Here is a 13,163-nt window from a genome sequence, read left to right on the forward strand (position 1 = left end):
TTTGGGAACAGTGTCTATATAGAGAGTGAGGATGAATGGTTGCCTTGGAGGATTATTCTCTGTGGCCCAGACTCCACCTCGTCTGCCGGTCACAAGAACTTCTTGTACATGAAGGTGCCAGGGAGGATTATCAGTAGCCCAGGCTCCACTTCGTTTGGTAGCCACGTCAAGACCTATTTTTCTATGTAGGCTGCCAGGGAGGATTATATTTTGGTGGCCCAGGCTCCACCTTGTCAAAGGATTGATACTGCTTGATATTAACCCCAAAAATGCAATACTTCTTCTGTGCCACTTACATGCAACTGTCAGACTCTGAATGGTTGTGGGCACACAGTTCACAGTCAGTGTGCTACACTGATCCTCGTTTGTATGCTGACTGGCTAAAGCAGGGTTGGAGATGTATCTATAAAGTGATACAGGTTAAAAGACTGTCTGAGGTAAGTAAAATTGGCACATTCGAGAAGAATGTGTTGAACACTTAAAACAAATCACAAGTACGGCACAATGGAGGATCCAGTCCTTGCAGCAAATGACTATGTCTATTTCGGAGCCACGTTAAGATGACTACTTCTCGGCAGGAGGGACGGGATGGGATGAGGTATGCCAAGCACCAGTGATGGGCTTGATAAGTCGAAGCTTGTTCCCCCTTATCTCATCCCACTCGGCCTGCCACATGTTAATCAATAAATTGCTTACATTGTTAAGAATTGAACAACAAAAAATATTCTGAACATCCCGAGATGGCAGAAGGTGGACGAGAATGTCTCCATCTGCATCAGCAGACTTGGCGGCAGCATCGGCTGCTTCGTTCCCCTGTATGTCCACGTGACTAGGGATCTAACAGAAGTGAACTTCAGCTCTGGCACACAAGGACACTAGACATCGAAGGATATGCTGCACTACAGGATGTCTGGAATTCAGAAGTTCCAGACTCAGGAGCACACTGGTGGAATCTGTGCAGAAAAGAACTTTCTTGACCCACTATAAATCATAGGTCCAGTCCGACTTAGTCTGAGCATAAGGTAGACTTATAATACCTTAACCTAGGGTCATTTGAGTAACCCCACTCATTGGCACTTTCGTAAATAGTCTGTGAATATGCTAGATTTAATAGTACCATATGTCACTTCACATAGGCAAGTGGCTCCACCAAGTTGCATCTTTGTGAAGCATTTCCTGGGCCACCCATGCTTGACAAGTGATCCACAAAATGAGCTACTTGGGTGAAGCTTCTACCTTTGCGAAGCAACCTATTCTACTATATATCTAGCATATGCAAATAATGTGCACCACAAACTATCCACAAATATGTTACTCAGTGGCCCCATGTGAAGTTGAAACTATTACAAGAACTAATACAAACACAGTGTGCATAAGAAATTATGGCTTCAATCAATGCTAAACCTTAAAAAATAACTGTAGTCTTACATCAGTTTAAAAATTCAAAACATGCTTGTCTTAATAAGTGGTAATAATACATAGAATAATACAGTAGAAAACACTTCCAATAAATATTGCAGAGGCAAAATTGTCAACAATATTCATGGCGTACACAATATTGTATACATATAATATGTACCCTTCTTGAAGAATTTGGGGGGCACAGAGAAGAGATTGCCTCTTCTCCCCACAAAGTTGGCACCTGTGCATACACACTGTCTGAACAGTATTCACAGAAGCTTTGTTCACTTCAGCATGTTTGCGTTCATATTTTTATTACTCTTTAGGCTAAGTGACAATGAATGATGATAGATGAAACATCCATAACCTTGCCTGATGTCAAATTTGAGCCTTCAGGTAAAAGTTCATCAGTGGACCATTCAATGTGCTTTGCCATTGAATCGGCAATAGCGCATGTCAAAAGCAGATTAACAAAGGAAGGTTACAGAGGATAATTGCAGAAAAGAGCTATTTCTATTACCAGGGAACTGATTTTTATGTAAATACATATCTTCATGTAATGCTAAAATCAATGTTATTGTGTATTACCTTTGCGAATAGTGGTATGTGCACTCCAAAAATGCTGTTTCTATTATCCATATTTTTACATATATTAGCTTTTAGCACAAATTTTGCATATTTTCAATTTTTTTTTGTTTTTTTTTTTACACATAATGCCATATTTTCAAACATTTTCTGTCATATATTCCATTTTCATGCTAATTCTGAATATTTTTTCTTGTTAGGTACCAAAGATTTCTAGTTCATCTGTATTTTGTTCGTTTTGTACTCTGTTTATTTTAAATCTTGACAATAGGCAATGCATCTGTCATTGTAACATTCTTCTCAACAACAGATAATGCAAGTTCAAGGTATCACATTAAAAATCCATTGCATATACTCCCATTCCTTCATGTCAATATAAATATGTCTTTAGGGACAATATAAGACATTCACTATTCAGCACTCAAAAGAAATTTTGGTAATCCATTTTTATTGTTTGGATTTTGCATTACAGTTAATGTCATGTAAGCCTAATATATTTTATTCAGCTAGGTGAGCAGCTTGCTTAATGAAAATTGCCATTTTTGAAAATTGTAAGTCCATATTTAATGCCTTATTTTAATTAAAATAACTAAATTTATATTTACACATTACACTTTTTAGTTCATATAAATCTGTTCCCTGGTTCTTACACGTTTATGCTGCTTTCTTTTCAAAAGCTGAACACAAATCAAGAGAATTGCCTACTTAAAAAAGCATCTTTCAGCTGACAAACCATATCCACTCTACATTCTGTATATATATATTTTTTTACACAGCACAGCTTAACAACACTTTACAGTCTAGTGTAGCACAGTCATATTTCCTAATAAGTATAACTAAGGCTCAGTGTCTAAGAATTTAGTGCAGAATTAAGTACCGTATTGGCTCGAATATAAGCTGCCCCGCATATAAGCTGCACCCTAAAATTTGAAGGAGCGAAAAGAAGATAAAGATGATACCCAAATATAAGCCGAGGGAAGAAAAGAAAATACTGGTAACCATTTACCGGCAGATTCAGGGAAATATAATTAGGTAGGTACATAGGTATTTTATTTTATCATAAATACAGTACATACAAAATACATTATCATTATTGAAAAATTAAGGTTACAATTGTGTGCTATACCTACTTCAAAGGTAGCTTTCTGTTAACTACCGGCACAGTACTTATTAGGCAACACAATTGTAAGGTCGCGATTATAAGACTCATCTTAATTTTTCACAATTGAAATTTTGATAAAATGTGCGGCTTATATTTGGGCCAATACGGTATATTCTTGACCACTACAAGGCAATGCTCCACCATTCTTGTCTTGCTTTAGAAACTTTACTCTGAATTAGTGGTTATAAGACAGGGCACCATTCTTCCTTCGTAGGTTGCTATCTCTGTTGTGTGGTAAGTGTTACTTTTTTCATCTTTTGCATTGCTTTGCCTGGATGTAGTTTTGTATTACTGATGTGTTGTTTATGTGTTTGTGTGCATGCATGTATCATCTTGTCTTTCATTGCTATCATGTATATTTGGTACCATTATATCATGTTAATCAGGTTTTACACATTTATTTGTATTTGTATTTACTCAAATGTCACAAATGGAGTACCAATTTTTTTTTAAAAAAAATCACATTTCATAGAGCTAGAAAATTACCTTAACAGTAATTTTTAATATGCATTTAGAAACATTTATTAATTAAGTAGTTTTTGTTATATTGTTGAGATGATATTTTTTCTGTGCAAGAAAAGTATGGTAAAAAGCAGTAATTTCACACAGAAAATCGATAATATACATTATACACATTTTTTTACTAATTTTATTTGAAAAGACAATGGATAAATTAGATAATGATTCAATAACTGAAATATTAACAATTACAGAAGTGCTATTTTATTAATACTAGTACAACTGCATTGGTGAAAGTGGGTAGATGAAATAAATGATAAAATGATTGAAATATCTAAGATTTGAATCCAATAAAATGGAGGGAAACTATTTTTTTTATCATGGTAGGAATATTTATGTTGTCATGAGCAAGTATAGGAATATTCATTGTAGTTGTAAATGGCAAAGTTACTTTGCTAAAAATATGATAAAATTCTGTAAGAAGTAGTGTACTGTAATTGATACAGATTATACAGACACATTGAAAAATTCTCTTCTTCCGCACGTTTGATTTCCTCTATTTAAAATTTCATATATGAAACAACTATTTGCCATGGATAATAGTTCCATCAGTTCTTTGTAAATAAAAACAAAGTGTAAGGTTTAAATGTTGTTAAATTTCCAGCATGACCATATGCTTTCATCTCTTCTTTAAATTCAAGGTTATATGTGAAACACATATTTTGTAATTTATTATAAATTTTCATGATGCCCTAATGTAGATGAATTTTGCCAGTGAAATGTTAGTCCTCATGTAACAAATTATGTAAAACAAGATTAGCAGAAGTAAATTTATACATTCTGATTATAAAAACACAGGGATTTTGACAGTTATTACAAATAGAAAAAAATAGTGTATATGTAAGTTATAGATAGGTAAGTGTTTCCATCTTGCTTTGCAAATTAGGCATTCCATTTTTGCTATTCCTCCTCAACTGGATTTTCCCTTTTTCTTTAAAAAAAATCCCAGTAGCATGTCCAGAGATTTTCTAGTGGGGAAATGGGCTTCCTCTAGAGCTTCCCTCTTCAAGTAATATTCATTCTTATTAAAGAATCTGAGGCCCATTTCATTCTGGACATGCCACTGGTTTCAATTAGCTTATGCAAGATGCAATAGTGCTTTCAAGTCTATTTTCATCACCATCACCTCAAGCAAGCATTTTAGATTGTATGTTAAAAATTTATAATTATACTAATTTATGATCTTTGCTTTATACATGCTTTTATGTGAAAATCAATGCATCTTTATCAAAGAGTGTGGGAAAAATGGCATATTCTACTATGATTAACTTTGCACTTTGATCTCCAAATTTCAATTTGATTGCTGTTATGTTTTACTTACTTCCATTTGATAACCAATTACAGGCATCCTTAAACAGTGATTTATACACACACCATAACCCCCCTCCCCTAAAAAAATCCTTCAGCACCCCCTAAATCTTTTCACAAATTTATTGTCCTTTTGGCTCTAAATTTACACTTGCACCCTCCTCCCCTAGATGGGAAGTTCTAGATAAACCCCTGCACTTAACATAATAACTTTCTTGAATTTCAATTTTCCATGTCACCTCTGATTTTAATTTATTTTGCATTATATACCATCAATAACTGCAAAATCCTGTTTTTATTTGTTTGTATTTGATTATTTAACCTCTTTAAGTTAATTGCAATCATGAGGATGAATGATAATTAGATGAGATAGATGAGGAAACATGCAGTGAAACCCTGTTTGGTACAAACCCAGAGCCTTTGGCAACAAGAACTACCAGATTACATTGCATCATCTTTAAGGCTTATTTTCTTTAAACATATAAAGTTTCTGATTTAAATCATTATCATATTCGGTATTTTAATATTTAGTTTGTACCTCAGTTTTTCCAAGTATAAAAATACTTATTTTACTGTAGATAAATTGCTGTAATATGTAGCAGAAGCTTTGATTAAACTAGAATGGATCACTTTATTAGAGACTAGAAGTTTCAAAAACCTTAATCAAAACCAATATTTTCACACGCTTTTCATTCAATTAAATCATTTTCTACATCCATTCAGATGTTTGCTAGTTATTAGTTTTTGAAGTTTATTTTCAAGGAAAATTGGAACACTGATGCTGAGATAAGTCATGAATTCTGACAATTAATATGTTATTTCTTTGGCAAGAAAAAAATTTTATCTAATTAAAATATGTTTAAAATAGAATAAGGTTAATTTCTGACATAATTTTTCTCATCCAGAAATACAATGTACATAGGTTGGGCTCAATTTACTTTCCAGACATACCTGACCAGTAGCATTATGAACATTTCGATTACAGAATGTTACTATAAACTATCCTTCCATTTTGCCAAGTTGTTGTTATGATATTGACAGTTTGAAATAAGGATATTGAGTTAAACCATGATTCAACACACATGAATACAAAGAAATTCAAGATAGTTCATAACTTCATGTCCCAGAACATAAAATTGTGTAATTCCCATTTTCTAGTTCATGCCTGTCCATCACCATATTTTCCATCTTATCTACTTGGTCAGATATGATCCATGTTTTGAAGCAGCCGAGACAAACTCTCAGGTGTTATGCCTTTGCCTTGACTGTTTTTATAATTCTGAAGACACGTGGCATGAAATATCACCTTTTGTACCATGTAATTTAATTTCTTCCTTTACAACCCCACTCTATCATGTTTATTTGTTTGCTTGTAAAAATTCCCTTTGCTTTCACGAATGAGTATCTGCAGTTGAAGATTCATAACTAAACTTACATCTGCTTATCTAATGGTTTGGATACATTCTACATTTTGTGTGTGGCATGATTCAGAAATCAAAATGCTTGGTATGAAAACCCACCCCATTTACTTCATATAAATGCAGATTTTAGCATTATCCATTCCAAGATAAGCTTCCCTGCTTTTCTGATATATCTATATGTCACTTATGATGTTTTTATATCATGTGTTATGTATTTGATATGTAAATTCTGATTTATTACTTAAAATGAAATTACTTATTACTCAATATCAATCTTGATTGATAACTAAGAACCATATATTTCCATAAGACACTATTGTTCTCACGTAATCATCTGTTAGCACTGCCATCTGTTGTCCTGAATTTCAAATTAACTATTCTTTGTATAGGTTCATGAAGCAGATGCATGTTTGGTGTTGGCTAACAAGTACTGTCAAGATCCTGATGCAGAAGATGCCGCCAACATCATGCGTGTGATCTCCATCAAGAATTATTCAGATGATATTAGAGTGATCATTCAGCTCATGCAGTATCATAACAAGGTAGTTCAGTTAATAATTGCTAGATATACAACTTTATGTAAGTGTACATTTTAACAAAATTATGTTTAGGTGTCGAACAGTATTCTTAAAACATACCAGAAGAAAACAAAAAATGTACCATTGGCCTTGTTTAAACCATGGAAACCTATATCAAACTCTAAGATCTGCTGTTAGTGCACCTAAAGGCAGTGGACCCTTGAAATTGCTATTTCTATAGTGTAAAACATTGGCCATTTGATATAGGATGGTGCATATTGCATCTACCAATATCATTTGGCAATCCTGTCGGAATGCAGGTGCGCATGCACAGAAGTCTCCCATGCAGGCCCGTAGCCAGGCAGGGGCCAGGGGAGGGGGCTGAGCACCCCCTGGAAGTGCCCTCAACCCCCCCCCCCCTGCCCCTGGCACTGAGGTCACCCCCTTGAAGTAGTCTAAGTAGCTGCTAGTATTTAGGCGATTCTCTTCTCTAGACTTTAGAAAGTACCTTCACAGGGGAGCTTCTTTATCTGTACCTTTGTAGCCCCTGTTGCGACCTCCCATTTATACAGAAATCTGTGACTTTGATGTCATTATGCAAATTCTCTCCGCATCTGTGCCAAAGGTTAACAGTTCCCAAGTTTTGGAATGAAGGGGTGTTTTATTGTTTCGGTTGGAACGTAAGCTAGGCACTATGATTGAATATTGTCCATCTTTTCTTGGGTGTATGGAGAGTGTAGTAATGGATGATTTCAGTAGCAGCCAAATAACACTTCAAGCGATCTTTTAAAAGATATAGAAAAATGCAGTATTTGTGTGATATTTCTAAACTTTATGTAACTTAATGACCCCTCCCCCACACATAATTTATCTTCATTTAACACTGTTAAACTTTTGAAAAATGGACTTGGTTTACAAAGCCACCCCCCTGATAACCCATGAGGCCCCCCCACCCCCTGGAGATCAATTCTGGCTATGGGCCTGCTCCCATGCTTAGGCAAATGCAAGTCTCGCAATCAGTCTGCCATGGAACATTGGCCGGTTCAGACACGAGTCATTGCAGTTGAGGTGTTCATCTGAATAATGGGTTCCATTCAGTAGGCACTGCGACGATGGTCCAATGAGGGTTGCCATCAACCCATACCAGAGCGTCACAACATGACACGATGGGCCAGACCCAGACAATAGAAATCCTATAGCAGCATGCAGAAACGGAAGTCTACAGGTCAGAGGAGGCACATTCTCTGGCATCCTGATGCTTCTCAGTGTAGTGCCTGCTGCGTCTCCTGAAAAGAACCAGTTCAGATCAACGTGTCCACTGGCATGATTAGCGTCTGAACAGGTGAACATTCCATGGCAGACTAGTTGTGAGACTTGCAGCAGCCTAAGCATGGGAGACTTCCATGCATGCGTACCTGCATTCCGACAGGATTGCCAACTGATATTGGTAGATATAATATGCACCACCCTGTATAACCTGTCTCATATTTTTTATGGTTTAAATTTGTGAAAATGTTCTTTGAACAGAAAAAAATATTGCCTCAAGATCCATGAATGCATTCTATGTACACCCTCAGTAACAAGAAAAGGAGTAAAATCAGGGTCACACAATCATGGAAAAACAATAATAGCAAACACAATTTAGAAAGTTATTATTTTGAGACATAAAAATCCATTGGGCTTTCATCTCAGAATCTTGCTAATGGAAAATGTACTCATTCTCATGTACATTCAGTTCAATTCAATACAATACAGTTAGTTTTAATATTTAATTGGTTGGTGAAATAGACAAAAAAAATTACCAGCATTCTACCAATCGGATATAAAGTTGACATGAATGCTTAATTAATCTCCTTAAGTAATGTTTGCAATGAGGTGACTGAATGGGGTTTTGTTCTTGAAAAAGAAACTCTGCATGACATTTACTTTACAAAATAGGAAATATGAATTATATGTTTATACTCATAAAATTAAGAAAGTTGCAGAAATTTTGCACTAAATTGTCATATTTATAAATGTATCAGATTGGTAAAATATCTGTAATTTCACCATATGTCACCTGCCGATACCAGCAGAATACCAAGTAATCTGTCCCATCTCTAATATATAATAAAAACGTACTTGTTATTTGCTGAACCGCAACCACAAGTATTGCTTGTCAAATTGTCCATGACTATCTTCATTAATTTTTCTCTGCATCCTAAGTGCTTTTAAGGAATTGATTTGTACATAAGCTGGTGCAAGCATTGTCAGCAACTTGTTTGGCATCTTGTTTCATCAATTCTTGAAGCTCTCTATGCATAAAACAAACAGAATAAACATGGTGATGGGTAATTTGATTGGCAATACTTATGCATCCCACTGTACAGGGACTGGGAAGATAATAAGTGCATTAATAGAAAATTAAATATTTGCTTGCTCTGTATTTTTTAAGTTATAAACTAATTCAGCAAGTAATTAATTTTACAGCAAGGTATTTTCATTCTAATTTAAGCAAAAGTGTCACATAAAATATGTTTCTTGTTCTAATTCAAGGCCTACCTCTTAAACATCCCATCTTGGGACTGGAAGCAGGGTGATGATGTGATTTGCCTTGCCGAGCTCAAATTGGGATTTATCGCTCAAAGTTGCCTGGCTCCTGGCTTTTCTACTATGATGGCGAACTTATTTGCCATGCGTTCCTTTAAAACGGTAGGTGCATTCTATGTATTTAGTAATATAGTGTTTTCTGTAGCATAAAACATTCACTAAAAAATAACATTTTGAACTGAGAGATAGTTTTGCCCTGTATAAATACTTCATACTTCTTTTGAGCACTAAACCTTGACAACAAGTATTATGATATTTCAGCCTTGTAGTCAACTAAACTACAGGATTATATGCCAAGAGCTTTTCATTTTTACTTAATTGCAATGTTATCCTTCCTCAATTTAATACACATTAATTTCAGAGTAATAAAAGAAATAACACACATGCACTTGGATTACTAACAATTGAAAGCATACTTGAATTATTTTTGTCATTTCTTATTTGTATTTAATATTTTTCGTTGTTTTGCTTCTATTGTAACAATTTTGTATCAAAACAAGGTTATAATTAAATATGATACATTTTTCACAAAGATCTTTTTTCCTTATGTATTCATATCCAACTAATATGCATATTACATTGCTGAATATTATTGACAAAGTGACAGAATTTTCAAATAGTTACAAACTTGCATGATATTATTGAAAACAAATGCTGAAAAAAATTTCAGACCAATATTCTGTAGTGAACACTAAAAATAGTAATAATAATATTAAAGAACTGCTAATGACTCAGTGCAGTCTGTGCAGTGCAATAAAATATATACTAGTCTGATGATACAAACATGTTAAGCATCACTAGTTGCAATCAAATTTTATGTGCTGTTTATGCTTACAAGATGCATTATTCCAGTGCAAGGAGTAAAATAAATCACTTTTCTATTTTTATTTCAGTTTCATAATTTTGTATGTAAATTTCAAGTTTTATGAACAATAACACACAGTCAGGAAATACTGTCAGGAATGCTTCTTTGAGATGTAATTTAACTATATAACAAAGTTAATTTTTTCTCCAGATACAATAATGGCTTTATAATATAAACACACACAAAAAGTTATTTCTTGGTACATTTCATGTTTTGTTTTTCACAATATATAACCACAGCAGTTGTCATCAGGTGATTTGTTTCATACTGTTGAAATGTGGTTAAAAGACCTAAGAGTAATTATAGTTCCAGTCAGTAACACCACCAGCAAATTTTGAGTGGAGAGATAGACAGTGAGAATATTGTGTGGGGCATTCATATTTTTAATATGCCCAAAATAACATGAAAATATATGATTGGTATAAAAGTACATTTATGATGTTTTTAGGGGAAATAAGGTGTGTGTTTGGCTGTGATTGGTCTATCTTCTGTCCTTTTCTGGTGTCATCACCACTCCAGTACAGACTTTAAGTATTTCACATATTATTTAGGTTCACTTGTTTTAAATACCTACTTAACCGCTAACATTTTCCCCTAAATTAAATTCCCAAACGTAGATGTTAATGTGGTAAAATGACAGAAAAATCGTGATTTCTTTCCATTTATTAATATTGAAATTGTATTCTTTTTACTTCTCTGTAAAGGAAAGTAAAAATTGCCTCCCTTAAATTTAGTTGCAAAGGAGAAAATGCTTCTTTTTCCAGCACAAAAACTGCAATTGTAATGTTCTGAATCATAATAGTATTACTTTTCTTTAAAAATGCAGATTAGTTTACTGTGAAAGGGTCAAGATTTATGGTAAGAATGATTTCGTAGTGAGCTTTCCAAAACGAAAAAAAGTTCTTGGGATTTTTTGTTACTGATTTATCTTTCTGTGCAGTCCCCATATATGCAGGCATGGCAGAATGACTATTTACGAGGCACAGGCATGGAGATGTATACAGAGACTTTGAGCCCAAGTTTTGTGGGTATGCCTTTTGCCCAGGCCACTGAGTAAGTACAGCGATGTTGAGACGTTGCTGGGAAAAAAACCTTTCAAGATGATGCTTGTGTAAAAAAATATTGGAAAAGATTATGAACAATTTGGCTTGAAGTGTTTCTCAATTGTGCAGTGTTTTTTTTTAAAAAAAATAATTTCATAATTAAAAATTTGTAATCAAATTTGCATAAATTTCATTGCATTGTTGTCCTTTTTTCTAGCTTTTCTGAGGCTTGACTTTTTGTAGGTGCTTAGTATGGAATCATAAAGTATTACTTCACAAATATTCTGTAATCAACTACAGCTGCACACTACAATGGCAGGGTTCCCAGGTTCGAATCCCAGCCTGGGAATAGGTGTTCTTTGTGTGTGTGTGTGTGTGTGTGTGTGTGTGTGTGTGTCTCTTTATCAATTTCATCATATCATTGATCACCAATGATCAATTACATCATTGGTTATCCTAATCATTGTTGCAATTAGTGAAAAGTGGCGGAAAAGTAATGCTAAATATAAAAAAAAAAAACTATAGGTCAATTGACTTATATTGTGTGATCAAACATATCGCAACACCAAACAGAATTGAATATCTGACACTATTCTTGGCAAGTTGCCCCTCTACGCTAGTGGACACTCGGCTGGAAAAACTCTTCACCAGATGCTTAAATATTTCCTGGGAAAAGCTATTTCATTCTTCCAGAAGAGCTGCAGTTAGTTGGATTTGGCACACAGTTGATGTTCTCATTTATCGTAGACAGTGGGGTATCCAGAGGGGGCACAGGGTTACATGACCCCCCCCAAATGCTAGAGGATATTATACTCGTAATATGTAATTTACAAAATTAATAAAAAAAAATCTTATTAATTACGTATATGTACACTTTTGAAAAGTGGTGCACCCTGTATATCGTTAAAAATTTTGCTGAGTGCCGAACATCATTTGAAGTGGGTGCCCCCCCCCCCCCCCCCATACACCATTGGAAGTTGGTGCCTCTCGAACATCGACTACGTTTCTTTCATAAATCGTTTGTAAAGTTTCTCCCTGTTCTTTGTTCAGTCATGAAAGAATCAAAGAGAATGAAAGTAAGGTTTAAAGTGCATTATCCTACCCAGCACTATATGCAGGTGGTGCGATCAGAACTAAGCTCCCACTTATTCAACAATGTTCTCAAACAATGCAACGGTCTACATTGTTTATTTATTTTTAAGAAACAGCTGAATGTAGAAGAAAAGTTCTTGTCAGCTTTTAAGACACTGTCTTTCGTAAGTACGAGTACCCCTGTGCATTAGGTGTTAACATTTCTTTGCACGTATTCGAAAATCTTTCCTACAGCTACAGTATTTGTAGGGTGAGTTAAATGTCTTGAGTAAGTTCCAATTATTTGACGAATGAAAAATTAAACTGGTATCCAAATTACTAGCAGCTTTATCATGTATCATGCATGTTACTGAAAAGGACTCAGGTGCTACATTAAACTAATTATAAAGCAAAAAAGAATTAAGAAATGAAGTAAAACAGACTGTTTATAATATGAAAATATTTCTGTAACTTGTGCTTTTCTGTGTTCGCAAGGAATATGCTACTTTTTATTTTTTTGTTTTTTTTTACAATGTAATTTTTAAATATATTTGTTCTTAATAACTTGGCCGCATGTACAGATGACTGGAATTGGTACTTAAAGAAATATTAAAGTATAAAAGACTTGTTTCACCATGGTAATTGTTAATTTAAAGTAGTACTGTAATCTTCATTAATATT

The 13,163-nt window shown here is 34.4% G+C and overlaps 1 protein-coding gene across 39 annotated transcripts in view; it reads left to right on the forward strand.

The window, feature by feature from the left end:
- slo (calcium-activated potassium channel slo) overlaps positions 1-13,163 on the forward strand; it is a 285,961-nt gene that overhangs the window by 210,956 nt on the left and 61,842 nt on the right. For 25 of the 39 annotated variants that reach the window (XM_083131198.1, XM_083131171.1, XM_083131170.1 and 22 more), the window contains exons 10-11: positions 6,786-6,938; positions 9,450-9,605. In XM_083131198.1, the coding sequence (XP_082987324.1) occupies positions 6,786-6,938; positions 9,450-9,605 (309 nt within the window). Of the gene's footprint in view, positions 1-6,785; positions 6,939-9,449; positions 9,606-11,308; positions 11,422-13,163 lie in introns of all 39 variants that reach the window. The other 14 variants (XM_083131199.1, XM_083131201.1, XM_083131200.1 and 11 more) reach the window with 1 other exon arrangement.

This window comes from Lepisma saccharinum, chromosome 11 (assembly GCF_977018435.1).
Source record: "Lepisma saccharinum chromosome 11, izLepSacc3.1, whole genome shotgun sequence".
Classification (NCBI taxonomy): domain Eukaryota; kingdom Metazoa; phylum Arthropoda; class Insecta; order Zygentoma; family Lepismatidae; genus Lepisma; species Lepisma saccharinum.